The 18432-nt window shown below is 50.5% G+C and overlaps 1 protein-coding gene across 6 annotated transcripts in view; it reads right to left on the reverse strand.

The window, feature by feature from the left end:
• CACNA2D2 (calcium voltage-gated channel auxiliary subunit alpha2delta 2) overlaps positions 1 to 10499 on the reverse strand; it is a 147241-nt gene extending 136742 nt beyond the window's left edge. For all 6 annotated transcript variants that reach the window (XM_075287574.1, XM_075287573.1, XM_075287570.1 and 3 more), the window contains exon 1: positions 10271 to 10499. In XM_075287574.1, the coding sequence (XP_075143675.1) occupies positions 10271 to 10371 (101 nt within the window). In that variant the 5' untranslated portion in view covers positions 10372 to 10499. The remainder of the gene's footprint in view (positions 1 to 10270) is intronic.
• Between the last annotated feature and the right edge of the window lie 7933 nt (positions 10500 to 18432).

Below are 18432 nucleotides of genomic sequence, written 5' to 3' on the forward strand. Positions count from 1 at the left end.
CCGCCCCGAGCCTTAGATGTGCAATATCCTGAGACAATCTCTTTGGTTGTATCAGTCAAGTCTGCCGGTGACAATGCTGCTGCGGAGATCAAACAGCGCCGGTGCGCACAGTTGTAGTACCAGGTTGGCGCTGTGATCTTAATATGCATGGCGTGGAGCGGGTTTTTCGGCTGTACAGGCCATTATAATTCAGCAGACTAAGGAGATAAAAGAGAAATGAAATTGTATCGGTGGCGCCCTCCCCCACCTGCGCCCGCGCCGCCCAGCCATAAACTGGAGCTGCTTCCGTTTAATGGCCCACTAAAGCGTATGGCGGCCTGAATCCTGCGCCAGCCTCCTGCTCGCTCTCTCCCGGCCGCAGCCACCGCCGTCCGCGGGTCCTGAGCAGGGGCCACTTAATCTGATAATAAAGAGCTCGTTCTGGCTAATAAGACAACTGACCATTATCAGACGCCGCACGAGCCCTGACCGCGGCCAGAAACCGCGCTAATACTTAGCGACAAGGCGGCGAAGAGGAGACATGAAGAGACCCAAACACCCATCACGAACATGCTGAGGGTTATAGTCCATGCAGGCTACGAAACTAGATAGATCTGCGGTGTTACATAGGACTGCCGGTGACACCTACTACATGACATAGGACTGCCGGTGACATCTACTACATGACATGGGACTGCCGGTGACACCTACTACATGACATAGGACTGTCGGTGACATCTACCACATTACATAGGACTGCCGGTGACATCTACTACATGCCATAGGACTGCCGGTGACATCTACTACATGCCATAGGACTGCCGGTGACATCTACTACATGACATAGGACTGCCGGTGACATCTACTACATGACATAGGACTGCCGGTGACATCTACTACATGACATAGGACTGCCGGTGACATCTACTACATGACATAGGACTGCCGGTGACATCTACTACATGACATAGGACTACCGGTGACATCTACTACATTACCTGTATATAGAGAGTTATCACTGTGTTATCTGCGGTGTTACATAGGACTGCCGGTGACATTACTACATTACATAGGACTGCCGGTGACACCTACTACATGACATAGGACTGCCGGTGACATTACTACATTACATAGGACTGCCGGTGACACCTACTACATGACATAGGACTGCCAGTGACATCTACTACATTATCTGTGGTGTTACATAGGACTGCCGGTGACATCTATACATTATCTGTGGCGTTACATAGGACTGCATCTTTGTACCCCACTATATTACAAGTGGCGCTTCGGCTCTGCTACATCCCTCCCAGCCTTGTTTATGGCGGTATACCTCGCATTAGTGGCCTCTGGCCCTGAACAGGTTAACAATAGGATGAAAGGAAAAACAAGAGCATTAGTGGCGGCGTATAATGGAGGCCATTTTCTATTTTGGTGATACAAAAGCCCTTTGTTATCTCTCGGAGAGGAACGCTTTAAGGCCGCTACTTACAGGGCAATTTTTAATTGGCACAATTCTTGCTCCTGCCTCCTCGTATCTCGCCGGGGTCGGGATATCTACCGCAGCCGAGAAAATTACTGGGATGCAGAACAGAAGGTTGTAGCTTTTGGCTGTGGCGGAGATTGTGCCCCTGCACCCCCCACCTTTCCTGAGCTCAGGTGATGGGGGAGGGGGTGGCGGGCCGCTCTGCCCTATTATTACTTGTGATGTTAAATGTGCCGCCTGTCAGCGTAAGTCACACACACAATCGCCAAATGCATCTGCAATCCATAAAAACATTTCTCCCTCCCGTCCCCGTTAATGTCACCGCGACGCTGCCCCAGTAATGTCATTAAACCTTCAGCCCCGGCACAAGAGAGAGAAACAATTTGCCGGGGGAACAATGCGCCGAGAAAGCCGCCTATTTGTGAAGGGCTTTATTACAGGAGAGGAACGTTCCCGCTCAGAAGGACACATATCATCTCGGGATTGCAGAACCGCCATCGCCATCCTCCCCGAATTAAGGATCAAATTGTCAGCTCAAGACGTATATCTAAGACTGAGTCCCCTGGACCCCGGGGCCAAGGATGAGTGTTATGGGCGAGACACGAGACCTGCATGAGAATGAGCGCCTCTGCCCCTCGGCCGTCCCTAAATCTACTGCAATGGTGACTCCTCGTATCCCCCGCCCACAACGCTCTAAGGAGACCACTTTAAAAATCGCCAAATGTTCTACAGAAAGACATCGACCCCCTCCCCCCGGGGTCACATCATGGCCCACCCCATGGACGGACAAGGTCACCGCGACCAAACAATCAGGACGTCCAACACCCCAAAACAGGAGACCTGGAACCTTCTGCAATATTCGAGGGCAACCGGGACGCAACACGACAACCACCGAGCGGGAACCACCGCCAACCGCTGTAAAGCTACAGTTACAGTCCTATGAAAAAGTTTGGGCACCCCTATTAATCTTAATCATTTTTTTGTTCTAAATATTTTGGTGTTTAGAACAGTCATTTCAGTTTGATATATCTAATAACTGATGGACACAGTAATATTTCAGGATTGAAATGAGGTTTATTGTACTAACAGAAAATGCGCAATATGCATTAAACCAAAATTTGACCGCTGCAAAATTATGGGCACCCTTATCATTTTATTGATTTGAATTCCCCTAACTACTTTTTACTGACTTACTGAAGCACAAAATTGGTTTTGTAACCTCAGTGAGCTTTGAACTTCATAGCCAGATGTATCCAATCATGAGAAAAGGTATTTAAGGTGGCCAATTGCAAGTTGTTCTACTATTTGAATCTCCTCTGAAGAGTGGCATCATGGGCTACTCAAAACAACTCTCAAATGATCTGAAAACAAAGATTGTTCAACATAGTTGTTCAGGGGAAGGATACAAAAAGCTGTCTCAGAGATTTAACCTGTCAGTTTCCACTGTGAGGAACATAGTAAGGAAATGGAAGACCACAGGGACAGTTCTTGTTAAGCCCAGAAGTGGCAGGCCAAGAAAAATATCAGAAAGGCAGAGAAGAAGAATGGTGAGAACAGTCAAGGACAATCCACAGACACCTCCAAAGAGCTGCAGCATCATCTTGCTGCAGATGGTGTCACTGTGCATCGGTAACTATACAGCGCACTTTGCACAAATAGAAGCTGTATGGGAGAGTGATGAGAAAGAAGCCGTTTCTGCACGTACGCCACAAATAGAGTTGCCTGAGGTATGAAAAAGCACATTTGGACAAGGCAGCTTCATTTTGGAAACAAAGATTGAGTTGTTTGGTTATAAAAAAAGGCGTTATGCATGGCGTCCAAAAAGAAACAGCATTCCAAGAAAAACACATGCTACCCACTGTAAGATTTGGTGGAGGTTCCATCATGCTTTGGGGCTGTGTGGCCAATGCCGGCATCGGGAATCTTGATAAAGTTGAGGGTCGCATGGATTCCACTCAGTATCAGCAGATTCTTGAGAATAATGTTCAGGAATCAGTGACGAAGTTGAAGTTACACCGGGGATGGAGATTTCAGCAAGACAATGATCCAAAACACCGCTCCAAATCAACTCAGGCATTCATGTGGAGGAACAATTACAATGTTCTGGAATGGCCATCCCAGTCCCCAGACCTGAATATCATTGAACATCTGTGGGATGATTTGAAGCGGGCTGTCCATGCTCGGCGACCATCTAACGTAACTGAACTTGAATTGTTTGTCCAAAATACCTTTATCCAGGATCCAGGAACTGATTAAAAGCTACAGGAAGCGACTAGAGGCTGTTATCTTTGCAAAAGGAGGATCTACTAAATATTAATGTCACTTTTCTGTTGAGGTGCCCATACTTTTGCACCGGTCAAATTTTGGTTTAATGCATATTGCACATTTTCTGTTAGTACAATAAACCTCATTTCAATCCTGAAATATTACTGTGTCCATCAGTTATTAGATATATCAAACTGAAATGGCTGCTGCAAACACCAAAATATTTAGAACTAAAAATGATTAAGATTAATAGGGGTGCCCAAACTTTTTCATAGGACTGTATGTAATCCGCCCCATACACACAGCGCTGCAATCCGCCACATACACACAGCGCTACAATCCGCCCCATACACACACAGCGCTACAATCCGCCCCATACACACACAGCGCTACAATCCGCCCCATACACACACAGCGCTACAATCCGCCCCATACACACACAGCGCTACAATCCGCCCCATACACACACAGCGCTACAATCCGCCCCATACACACAGCGCTACAATCCGCCCCATACACACAGCGCTACAATCCGCCCCATACACACACAGCGCTACAATCCGCCCCATACACACAGCGCTACAATCCGCCCCATACACACAGAGCGCTGTATTGTTACAATCAGTTATATACCGCTCTGTCCTGTCACAGTTACCGCTCCATAGTTTAGAAGGTTCATCAAATCTAACCAATATTCCCGCCATGTTGCTCTACAGGAAGGTAAATCCCTCCTGAGGTGACGGACACAAATCTGGTGATCACAATAGATACCTGGATCGTCGCCTCATAACTTGTGATATTATTACCCCCCCGGCCCCCATCACTACACCCGGGGGCAGCGGACATCATAGACTCACCGCTCTCATCGAGGTCTCCGGTCATGGTTACAGGCCTAGGTGTAAAGAGATGATCAGAATGACCTCTGACCTGTCTGCTGACATATGGCTCCTCCCACAGCGTGAAACCAGAGCTCCGCCCTATAGATCAGCCCCAACCAATGGGCAGCATGAAGAGGCATCACCGGCCCCACCCAGAAACACCACAAACGGAGAAACCATCATGATTCATTAGGAGCAAGTTACCAGAGCGTGGTCGTAGATTTTGCTGTCCACACGCCCCTCGCGGCTGCGCCGGCGTACAAAACAGTCACCGGATTATCATTTCTGCAGGGTGTCAGAGGGAGCCACGGGGCGTCAGGGGGCACAACAGGGCGTCAGGGGGAGCCAGGGGGCGCAACAGGGCGTCAGGGGGAGCCAGGGGGCGCAACAGGGCGTCAGGGGGAGCCAGGGGGCGCAACAGGGCGTCAGGGGGAGCCAGGGGGCGTCAGGGGGAGCCACGGGGCGCAACAGGGCGTCAGGGGGAGCCAGGGGGCGTCAGGGGGAGCCACGGGGCGCAACAGGGCGTCAGGGGGAGCCACGGGGCGTCAGAGGGCGCAACAGGGCGTCAGAGGGCGCAACAGGGCGTCAGAGGGCGCAACAGGGCCAGCACCAACCACATAGACAGTACAGTGCAGCATTACCAATAACAACTTTGTGCCCCCCCTTTCCCCTCCCCCACAGGCAGCAGACTGGCAGTAGCATGGTGAAGCCGAAGGTCGGAGGCTCAGGGTAGGGATATCTGCCCTCTGCTGGTCATGGGACCCCGTGTCACTCCAACCACATAGACTGCACTGATAACTCTACAGTATATGGGAGATATTGGGGAGGGGGTCACATCAGGGGCATTAGGCAAAGTCCTAGAGGTCAGGATCAGGGTGGGTGCACTGCGGTCCTCAGTGGCATCTCCTGTCACATGTCACAGTTTCTCCTAGGCGCTGTTATCGGTGCGGATTGTGTTTCGGAGTCCTTGACCTGTGCAGCCCCTCATGGGCCGATCGATCTACCTGCACCGATCTACTGTAACAAACCCTCAGACGTGTGAGCAGGACCCAGGACTAGATGTCGCCAGTCACTGACAGCAAGCAGAGCAGGGCCACAACTTATCACCACACAGCGGGGAAGCCTTACTAATGGAGGACGACTGGACCGGCCCTTTAAGGCCCCCTGCCCAGCACTGAACACACGGCGCCCCCTCCCAACGATCACTCTGCTATAACTGGATCTTCAGCAGCAGACACCCCCCCCCCCCCATAAGCTTCTGCCCCCAAAAACCAGCCTGACACCTGCAGTCACCAGTTATGGGCCCCTGAGGCATGACTGGGGGGGGAGGGGGTGCGGGGGTCTAAATCTGGCTCAGCCTTACAGTAAAAGACTCCACATAAGGTCAGACTGACAGGAGCTGCCATGAGAGGGTCCGTCCTGCAGCGCCCCTCCTCCCCGTCACTGTGATGACAGCTGCTGGGGCAGCACAACCACCAGGTGACATCATCAGGATCAGCAGCAGCTGCCAACACCCCACCCAGTGACATCCAGGGAATCCACCGCCACAATACTGAAAGGGTTAATGACCATATCTCAGGGGGTCCAGCCCTTGTCGACCCCACCACAGAATAAAGGGGGTCCTAGGCTACTGTCCAGTCTGGCAGCCCGGTCACATGGTGGGGCACCAGAACGGCCACAGTGACCCCCTCCGGCATCCTGAGGGTCAGTGGTGTCACAATGGGGAGGGGTCAGCGAGGTCACATTAGGCAGATACAGATTCTGGGGTGCAGCAATCAATGGGGTGACTCAATGCCAAAGTAGTGGGCACAGGACAGAGATTACCTGGTGTGGGGTCACCTGGGGTGTCAGATGTCAACCTTTTAGACCTGACAGACCTGGGGAGGGGGAGCAGTCTCAGACAGGAGCGCAGTGACATCACCAGGAGGGGCCCCCTGTCCACATCTACTCTGCAGGGGCCCGGCCCATCCACCACCTGCACTCAATGGTACTGCGCACCTCGAACACCAGAGACCCCACCGCACCATCCCGGCACTCTCTCCCCCAGCACTCACCGCCTCTCCCCCAGCACTCACCCCCTCTCCCCCAGCACTCACCCCCACTCCCCCAGCACTCACCCCCACTCCCCCAGCACTCACCGCCTCTCCCCCAGCACTCACCCCCTCTCCCCCAGCACTCACCCCCTCTCCCCCAGCACTCACCCCCTCTCCCCCAGCACTCACCCCCTCTCCCCCAGCACTCACCCCCTCTCCCCCAGCACTCTCTTCCACTCCCCCAGCACTCACCCCCTCTCCCCCAGCAAACTCTCTCGACACGCTGTTCCTCTCCATCTCGGCACTCTCTCCCCGTCTGTCTCGCCCCTTCGCTTCCATTATCACATTTTGCAGCAGTCTCAATCCTCCAGAGACCGCCTGACGATAATTATCTTAATTGACTTTAATATTTCCCTTTGTAGTGTTACCAGGCCTTTTTTTGTAATTAGCCGCCAGTGCTGCGCTCGCCCCCCCCCCAACCCCTGGTTCAGGAGCTGCTGGGTCCGGCCGGGGGATGAGCCCCTTCCTCGGAGATTGGGTCGCGGCGTCCCAGAAGGACGAGGTTTTATCGGCTGCTGGAAACACCTGTCACCTTATTACTGAGGAAAGATGGCAGCCGGGAAATGTGCGCGAGGAGTTACGTAACCCGGAGCCAGTGCAGAGCCTCGCGGAGCGCAGTGTAACCCCCCCCCTCCTATAGTAACATGCGCACCCCCCACCCCCACAATAGGACAATTATCAGCCCCGGTATCAATATTTAATGACAGCAAAGAAAAGATTCCAAAAACGAAAATCCTACAAGTGTCATCACAAGCAAAGGGATATAGCAGAGCCGAGCCAGCGCACACAGCCAACATACAGGGTATATAGGAGCAGATTGTATATAGTGTCCTATCTACAGGTTATAGAGGAGCAGATTGTATATAGTGTCCTATCTACAGGTTATAGAGGGGCAGATTGTATATAGTGTCCTATCTACAGGTTATAGAGCAGATTGTATATAGTGTCCTATCTACAGGTTATAGAGGAGCAGATTGTATATAGTGTCCTATCTACAGGTTATAGAGCAGATTGTATATAGTGTCCTATCTACAGGTTATAGAGGAGCAGATTGTATATAGTGTCCTATCTACAGGTTATAGAGCAGATTGTATATAGTGTCCTATCTACAGGTTATAGAGGAGCAGATTGTATATAGTGTCCTATCTACAGGTTATAGAGGAGCAGATTGTATATCGTGTCCTATCTACAGGTTATAGAGGAGCAGATTGTATATAGTGTCCTATCTACAGGTTATAGAGCAGCAGATTGTATATAGTGTCCTATCTACAGGTTATAGAGGAGCAGATTGTATACAGTGTCCTATCTACAGGTTATAGAGGAGCAGATTGTATATAGTGTCCTATCTACAGGTTATAGAGGAGCAGATTGTATATAGTGTCCTATCTACAGGTTATAGAGGAGCAGATTGTATACAGTGTCCTATCTACAGGCTATAGAGCAGATTGTATATAGTGTCCCATCTACAGGATATAGAGCAGATTGTATATAGTGTCCTATCTACAGGTTATAGAGGAGCAGATTGTATATAGTGTCCTATCTACAGGTTATAGAGCAGATTGTATATAGTGTCCTATCTACAGGTTATAGAGCAGATTGTATATAGTGTCCTATCTACAGGTTATAGAGCAGATTGTATATAGTGTCCTATCTACAGGTTATAGAGGAGCAGATTGTATATAGTGTCCTATCTACAGGTTATAGAGGAGCAGATTGTATACAGTGTCCTATCTACAGGTTATAGAGGAGCAGATTGTATACAGTGTCCTATCTACAGGTTATAGAGGAGCAGATTGTATATAGTGTCCTATCTACAGGTTATAGAGGAGCAGATTGTATATAGTGTCCTATCTACAGGTTATAGAGGAGCAGATTGTATATAGTGTCCTATCTACAGGTTATAGAGGAGCAGATTGTATATAGTGTCCTATCTACAGGTTATAGAGGAGCAGATTGTATATAGTGTCCTATCTACAGGTTATAGAGGAGCAGATTGTATATAGTGTCCTATCTACAGGTTATAGATTAGTATCAGTACATTATATATCTGCAGCCCAGTGGGCAGGTCTCTCAGTTATGAGCATGATATATAGTTATCTGTCAATCACTGATAGGACCGCCCACTGGACTCCTAACCCTAAAAGAGCAAACATAGCAATCACTAGATCTACTGAACAATCCGACATCAAGTACAGACTGACATTATCTATAAGGGGGGACAGGAGAGGGCCCCGAACTCCACAATAACATAAGATCGCCACCTAGAGCTCGCCGGCTGTATCTGCAAGAGGTCAAATAATCAACTCAGAGCCACAGAAATATACGACAAGACAGGAACGTAGCCACAACGTAGGAGAACACTGAGCCGCGCCATGTACACAACACTCATATATATACCGTATAGATCACTGTTATCTGTAGTGTTACATAGGACTGCCGGTGACATCTACTACATTACATAGGACTGCCGGTGACACCTACTACATGACATAGGACTGCCGGTGACATCTACCACATTACATAGGACTGCCGGTGACATCTACTACATTACATAGGACTGCCGGTGACATCTACCACATTACATAGGACTGCCAGTGACACCTACTACATGACATAGGACTGTCGGTGACACCTACTACATGACATAGGACTGTCGGTGACACCTACTACATGACATAGGACTGTCGGTGACACCTACTACATGACATAGGACTGCCGGTGACATCTACTACATGCCATAGGACTGCCGGTGACATCTACTACATGCCATAGGACTGCCGGTGACATCTACTACATGCCATAGGACTGCCAGTGACATCTACTACATGCCACAGGACTGCCAGTGACATCTACTACATGCCATAGGACTGCCAGTGACATCTACTACATGACATAGGACTGCCGGTGACATCTACTACATTACATAGGACTGCCGGTGACATCTACTACATGCCATAGGACTGCTGGTGACATCTGCTACATTACCTGTACTCAGAGAGTTATCTGTGGTGTTACATAGGACTGCTGCTCATGTCACTGATAACATACTTAGCTCTGCTACATTGACCTCATCTCAGGGGGATCAGCAGAGTTTTCGATCCTCCAGAACTTCAGCAATGACCCTAAAACACCAGAACCTGAGCACAAGCCCCTGAGGAGATGGCGGCAGTGTAGCGGTCAGTCCGGGCCTCGCGCCCATCACATACTGACCCCGGGTGAGGTCACGGGTCATGAACCTCCACCTGAGGGGGGGGGGGGGGTACCAATATGGAGGTGATCACTGGCATCATAAAACAAGACAAGACCCGGAGACGCGAGTCCCATCACCCTACAGATAGAGGGCAAGCGGGGAGGGGGACACGGGAAGTTAGTGAACCCCACAGGGGCGCAGCCCTACAGCCAGAACCTGAGGGGTAAAGAGGGGAGGATTAGGAGACTGTCAGAGGGGGCAGAACATGGAGGGTGGGGGGCAGACAGCAGGGATATCGGGGTGTCAGGGCTGAGGGGCCGCTGTCAGGCCCGGGTTTGGGGTTCGGGCGCCATCCGGGGGGGCACAGCCCGGTACTCACGTGTGCTGCTGCGGGAAGCTGTATCCTCCGGCCCCGGGGAGCAGGGAGAGGCCGGCCTGCAGCAGGCAGAGGGCCCGGAGCAGCGGGCAGAGGAGAAGCATCCTGCGGAGCCGGAGAGCGAGAGCGAGAGGCTGGAGCCGAGCTGTAGACTGCCGGGGACCGGGGGAGGGAGGAGGGAGGCAGAGCCTGGAGACGGCCCTATATGTGAGCCGGCCCCTTATACACAGAGACTGCCCATAATACAGAGAGACTGCCCATAATACACAGAGACTGCCCCTCTATATACAGAGACTGCCCCTTATACACAGAGACTGCCCATAATACAGAGAGACTGCCCCTCTATATACAGAGACTGCCCCTCTATATACAGAGACTGCCCCTTATACACAGAGACTGCCCATAATACACAGAGACTGCCCTTTATACACAGAGACTGCCCCTCTATATACAGAGACTGCCCCTTATACACAGAGACTGCCCATAATACAGAGAGACTGCCCATAATACACAGAGACTGCCCCTCTATATACAGAGACTGCCCCTTATACACAGAGACTGCCCCTTATACACAGAGACTGCCCCTCTATATACAGAGACTGCCCCTTATACACAGAGACTGCCCCTTATACACAGAGACTGCCCCTCTATATACAGAGACTGCCCATAATACACAGAGACTGCCCCTTATACACAGAGACTGCCCCTTATACACAGAGACTGCCCATAATACAGAGAGACTGCCCATAATACACAGAGACTGCCCCTCTATATACAGAGACTGCCCCTTATACACAGAGACTGCCCATAATACAGAGAGACTGCCCCTCTATATACAGAGACTGCCCCTTATACACAGAGACTGCCCATAATACACAGAGACTGCCCCTCTATATACAGAGACTGCCCCTTATACACAGAGACTGCCCATAATACACAGAGACTGCCCCTCTATATACAGAGACTGCCCCTTATACACAGAGACTGCCCATAATACAGAGAGACTGCCCCTCTATATACAGAGACTGCCCATAATACAGAGAGACTGCCCATAATACACAGAGACTGCCCCTTATACACAGAGACTGCCCATAATACAGAGAGACTGCCCATAATACACAGAGACTGCCCCTCTATATACAGAGACTGCCCCTTATACACAGAGACTGCCCATAATACACAGAGACTGCCCCTCTATATACAGAGACTGCCCCTTATACACAGAGACTGCCCCTTATACACAGAGACTGCCCATAATACAGAGAGACTGCCCCTCTATATACAGAGACTGCCCCTTATACACAGAGACTGCCCATAATACACAGAGACTGCCCCTCTATATACAGAGACTGCCCCTTATACACAGAGACTGCCCCTTATACACAGAGACTGCCCATAATACACAGAGACTGCCCCTCTATATACAGAGACTGCCCCTTATACACAGAGACTGCCCATAATACAGAGAGACTGCCCCTCTATATACAGAGACTGCCCCCCTATATACAGAGACTGCCCCTTATACACAGAGACTGCCCCTTATACACAAAGACTGCCCATAATACACAGAGACTGCCCCTCTATATACAGAGACTGCCCCTTATACACAGAGACTGCCCATAATACACAGAGACTGCCCATAATACACAGAGACTGCCCCTCTATATACAGAGACTGCCCCTTATACACAGAGACTGCCCATAATACACAGAGACTGCCCATAATACAGAGAGACTGCCCCTCTATATACAGAGACTGCCCCTTATACACAGAGACTGCCCATAATACAGAGAGACTGCCCCTCTATATACAGAGACTGCCCCTTATACACAGAGACTGCCCATAATACAGAGAGACTGCCCCTCTATATACAGAGACTGCCCCTTATACACAGAGACTGCCCATAATACAGAGAGACTGCCCATAATACACAGAGACTGCCCCTCTATATACAGAGACTGCCCCTTATACACAGAGACTGCCCATAATACAGAGAGACTGCCCCTCTATATACAGAGCCGGCCCCTTATACACAGAGACTGCCCATAATACAGAGAGACTGCCCCTCTATATACAGAGACTGCCCCCCTATATACAGAGACTGCCCCTTATACACAGAGACTGCCCATAATACACAGAGACTGCCCCTCTATATACAGAGACTGCCCCTTATACAGAGAGACTGCCCCTCTATATACAGAGACTGCCCCCCTATATGTGAGCCGGCCCCTTATACACAGAGACTGCCCATAATACACAGAGACTGCCCCTCTATATACAGAGACTGCCCCCCTATATGTGAGCCGGCCCCTTATACACAGAGACTGCCCATAATACACAGAGACTGCCCATAATACACAGAGACTGCCCCTTATACCGAGAGACTGCCCCTCTATATACAGAGACTGCCCCCCTATATGTGAGCCGGCCCCTTATACACAGAGACTGCCCATAATACAGAGAGACTGCCCCTCTATATACAGAGACTGCCCCTTATACCGAGAGATTGATTTGATTTGATTTGATTTGACTGCCCCTCTATATACAGAGACTGCCCCCCTATATGTGAGCCGGCCCCTTATACACATAGCCTGCCCACTATACACAGAGCCTGCCCCTATACAGAGACTGCCCATAATACAGAGTCAGAGCATGCCCACTATACAAAGTCAGAGCCTGCCCACTATACAGAGACAGCCTGCCCACTATACAGAGACAGAGCCTGCCCACTATACAGAGACACAGCCTGCCCACTATACAGAGACACAGCCTGCCCACTATACAGAGACAGAGCCTGCCCACTATACAGAGACAGAACCTGCCCACTATACAGAGACAGAGCCTGCCCACTATACAGAGACAGAACCTGCCCACTATACAGAGACAGAGCCTGCCCACTATACAGAGACAGAGCCTGCCCACTATACAGAGACAGAACCTGCCCACTATACAGAGACACAGCCTGCCCACTATACAGAGACACAGCCTGCCCACTATACAGAGACACAGCCTGCCCACTATACAGAGACAGAACCTGCCCACTATACAGAGACACAGCCTGCCCACTATACAGAGACACAGCCTGCCCACTATACAGAGACAGAACCTGCCCACTATACAGAGACACAGCCTGCCCACTATACAGAGACACAGCCTGCCCACTATACAGAGACAGAGCCTGCCCACTATACAGAGACAGAACCTGCCCACTATACAGAGACAGAGCCTGCCCACTATACAGAGACACAGCCTGCCCACTATACAGAGACAGAACCTGCCCACTATACAGAGACACAGCCTGCCCACTATACAGAGACACAGCCTGCCCACTATACAGAGACAGAACCTGCCCACTATACAGAGACACAGCCTGCCCACTATACAGAGACACAGCCTGCCCACTATACAGAGACAGAGCCTGCCCACTATACAGAGACAGAACCTGCCCACTATACAGAGACAGAGCCTGCCCACTATACAGAGACAGAACCTGCCCACTATACAGAGACAGAGCCTGCCCACTATACAGAGACAGAGCCTGCCCACTATACAGAGACAGAACCTGCCCACTATACAGAGACACAGCCTGCCCACTATACAGAGACACAGCCTGCCCACTATACAGAGACACAGCCTGCCCACTATACAGAGACAGAACCTGCCCACTATACAGAGACACAGCCTGCCCACTATACAGAGACACAGCCTGCCCACTATACAGAGACAGAACCTGCCCACTATACAGAGACACAGCCTGCCCACTATACAGAGACACAGCCTGCCCACTATACAGAGACAGAGCCTGCCCACTATACAGAGACAGAACCTGCCCACTATACAGAGACAGAGCCTGCCCACTATACAGAGACACAGCCTGCCCACTATACAGAGACAGAACCTGCCCACTATACAGAGACACAGCCTGCCCACTATACAGAGACACAGCCTGCCCACTATACAGAGACAGAACCTGCCCACTATACAGAGACACAGCCTGCCCACTATACAGAGACACAGCCTGCCCACTATACAGAGACAGAGCCTGCCCACTATACAGAGACAGAACCTGCCCACTATACAGAGACAGCCTGCCCACTATACAGAGACAGAGCCTGCCCACTATACAGAGACACAGCCTGCCCACTATACAGAGACAGAGCCTGCCCACTATACAGAGACACAGCCTGCCCACTATACAGAGACACAGCCTGCCCACTATACAGAGACAGAGCCTGCCCACTATACAGAGACACAGCCTGCCCACTATACAGAGACAGAACCTGCCCACTATACAGAGACAGAGCCTGCCCACTATACAGAGACAGAGCCTGCCCACTATACAGAGACAGAGCCTGCCCACTATACAGAGACAGAACCTGCCCACTATACAGAGACAGAGCCTGCCCACTATACAGAGACAGAGCCTGCCCACTATACAGAGACAGAACCTGCCCACTATACAGAGACAGAGCCTGCCCACTATACAGAGACAGAACCTGCCCACTATACAGAGACAGAACCTGCCCACTATACAGAGACAGAGCCTGCCCACTATACAGAGACAGAACCTGCCCACTATACAGAGACAGAGCCTGCCCACTATACAGAGACAGAACCTGCCCACTATACAGAGACAGAACCTGCCCACTATACAGAGACAGAGCCTGCCCACTATACAGAGACAGAACCTGCCCACTATACAGAGACAGAACCTGCCCACTATACAGAGACAGAGCCTTCCCACTATACAGAGACAGCCTACACAACCTATATACAGAGAGCCTGCCCCTCACTGACTGCCCACCCTATATACATACCCAGAGACTGCCCACAATGGCAAGGCAGCCCTTTCACAGAGACCACCCACCCTAACTACAGAGTGACTGCCTACAGCATGTACATAGACACTGCCCAGCTTAAAAAGAGACGGCCTCCCCGATATACTGAGACCTACCACCCAGTTTACAGAGAGACTGTCCCCTTAGAGATTGTAACTGCCCAAAATACACAGACGCTGCCCCAGAGACACCCACCATAGACACACAGAGACACCCACCATAGACACACAGAGACACCCACCATAGACACACAGAGACACCCACCATAGACACACAGAGACACCCACCATAGACACACAGAGACACCCACCATAGACACACAGAGACACCCACCATAGACACACAGAGACACCCACCATAGACACACAGAGACACCTACCATAGACACACAGAGACACCCACCATAGACACACAGAGACACCCATCATAGACACACAGAGACACCCACCATAGACACACAGAGACACCCACCATAGATACACAGAGACACCCACCATAGATACACAGAGACACCCACCATAGACACACAGAGACACCCACCATAGACACACAGAGACACCCATCATAGACACACAGAGACACCCACCATAGACACACAGAGACACCCACCATAGACACACAGAGACACCCACCATAGACACACAGAGACACCCACCATAGACACACAGAGACACCTACCATAGACACACAGAGACACCCACCATAGACACACAGAGACACCCACCATAGACACACAGAGACACCCACCATATACACACAGAGACACCCACCATAGACACACAGAGACACCCACCATAGACACACAGAGACACCCACCATAGACACACAGAGACACCCACCATAGACACACAGAGACACCCACCATAGACACACAGAAACACCCACCATAGACACACAGAGACACCCACCATAGACACACAGAGACACCCACCATAGACACACAGAGACACCCATCATAGACACACAGAGACACCCACCATAGACACACAGAGACACCCACCATATACACACAGAGACACCCACCATAGACACACAGAGACACCCACCATAGATACACAGAAACACCCACCATAGACACACAGAGACACCCACCATAGACACACAGAGACACCCACCATAGACACACAGAGACACCCACCATGGACACACAGAGACACCCACCATAGACACACAGAGACACCCACCATAGACACACAGAGACACCCATCATAGACACACAGAGACACCCACCATAGACACACAGAGACACCCACCATGGACACACAGAGACACCCACCATAGACACACAGAGACACCCATCATAGACACACAGAGACACCCACCATAGACACACAGAGACACCCACCATAGACACACAGAGACACCCACCATATACACACAGAGACACCCACCATATACACACAGAGACACCCACCATAGACACACAGAGACACCCATCATAGACACACAGAGACACCCACCATAGACACACAGAGACACCCACCATAGACACAGAGAGACACCCACCATAGACACACAGAGACAGCCACCATAGACACACAGAGACACCCACCATAGACACACAGAGACACCCACCATAGACACACAGAGACACCCATCATAGACACACAGAGACACCTACCATAGACACACAGAGACACCCACCATAGACACACAGAGACAGCCACCATAGACACACAGAGACACCCACCATAGATACACAGAGACACCCACCATAGATACACAGAGACACCCACCATAGACACACAGAGACACCCACCATAGATACACAGAGACACCCACCATAGACACAGAGAGACACCCACCATAGACACACAGAGACACCCACCATAGACACAGAGAGACACCCACCATAGACACACAGAGACACCCACCATAGACACAGAGAAACACCCACCATAGACACAGAGAGACACCCACCATAGACACACAGAGACACCCACCATAGACACACAGAGACACCCACCATAGACACACAGAGACACCCACCATAGACACACAGAGACACCCACCATAGACACACAGAGACACCCACCATAGACACACAGAAACACCCACCATAGACACAGAGAGACACCCACCATAGACACACAGAGACAGCCACCATAGACACACAGAGACACCCATCATAGACACACAGAGACACCCACCATAGACACACAGAGACACCCACCATAGATACACAGAGACACCCACCATAGATACACAGAGACACCCACCATAGACACACAGAAACACCCACCATAGACACACAGAAACACCCACCATAGACACAGAGAGACACCCACCATAGATACACAGAGACACCCACCATAGACACACAGAGACACCCACCATAGACACACAGAGACACCCACCATAGACACACAGAGACACCCACCATGGACACACAGAGACACCCACCATAGATACACAGAAACACCCACCATAGACACACAGAAACACCCACCATAGACACACAGAGACACCCACCATAGATACACAGAGACACCCATCATAGACACACAGAAACACCCACCATAGACACACAGAGACACCCACCATAGACACACAGAGACACCCATCATAGACACACAGAGACACCCACCATAGACACACAGAAACACCCACCATAGACACACAGAGACACCCACCATAGACACACAGAGACACCCACCATAGACACACAGAGACAGCCACCATATACACACAGAGACACCCACCATAGACACACAGAGACACCCACCATAGACAGAGAGACTGCCTACCTTATACACACAACCCATTCCTCTTTTCAAGACTGCCTACACTTAGACATAACGCCTCTCACCTAGAAAATACCAACACAAAAGAGACTGCCCTCCTTATTCTTAGAGATTACCGTCCTCACACATAACATGCCCATCAGGAGCCAAATGGTGCCCACAATACAGAGACTTTTGATAAACTGCTGCAAACCACCAGGCAGGACAGGCGGCTTCTCAAATACCATCACTCTGCAGGATTACATTGTACCGCACCCGCATCCCCAGCCCACAGGGGATTGCAGGAAAATTCTATATACAAAGAGGAGAGCTCAGGGTATACAGGAGAGGAGAGCTCTGGGTATAATGTATGTAAGAAGTGACTGCACCAGCAGAATAGTGAGCACAGCTCTGGAGTATAATACAGGATAAGTAATGTAATGTATGTACACAGAGACTGCACCAGCAGAATAGTGAGCGCAGCTCTGGAGTATAATACAGGATAAGTAATGTAATGTATGTACACAGTGACTGTACCAGCGGAATAGTGAGTGCAGCTCTGGGGTATAATACAGGAGAAGTAATGTAATGTATGTACACAGTG

Source organism: Leptodactylus fuscus, chromosome 9, assembly GCF_031893055.1.
Source record: "Leptodactylus fuscus isolate aLepFus1 chromosome 9, aLepFus1.hap2, whole genome shotgun sequence".
In the NCBI taxonomy this organism is placed as follows: Eukaryota; Metazoa; Chordata; class Amphibia; order Anura; family Leptodactylidae; genus Leptodactylus; species Leptodactylus fuscus.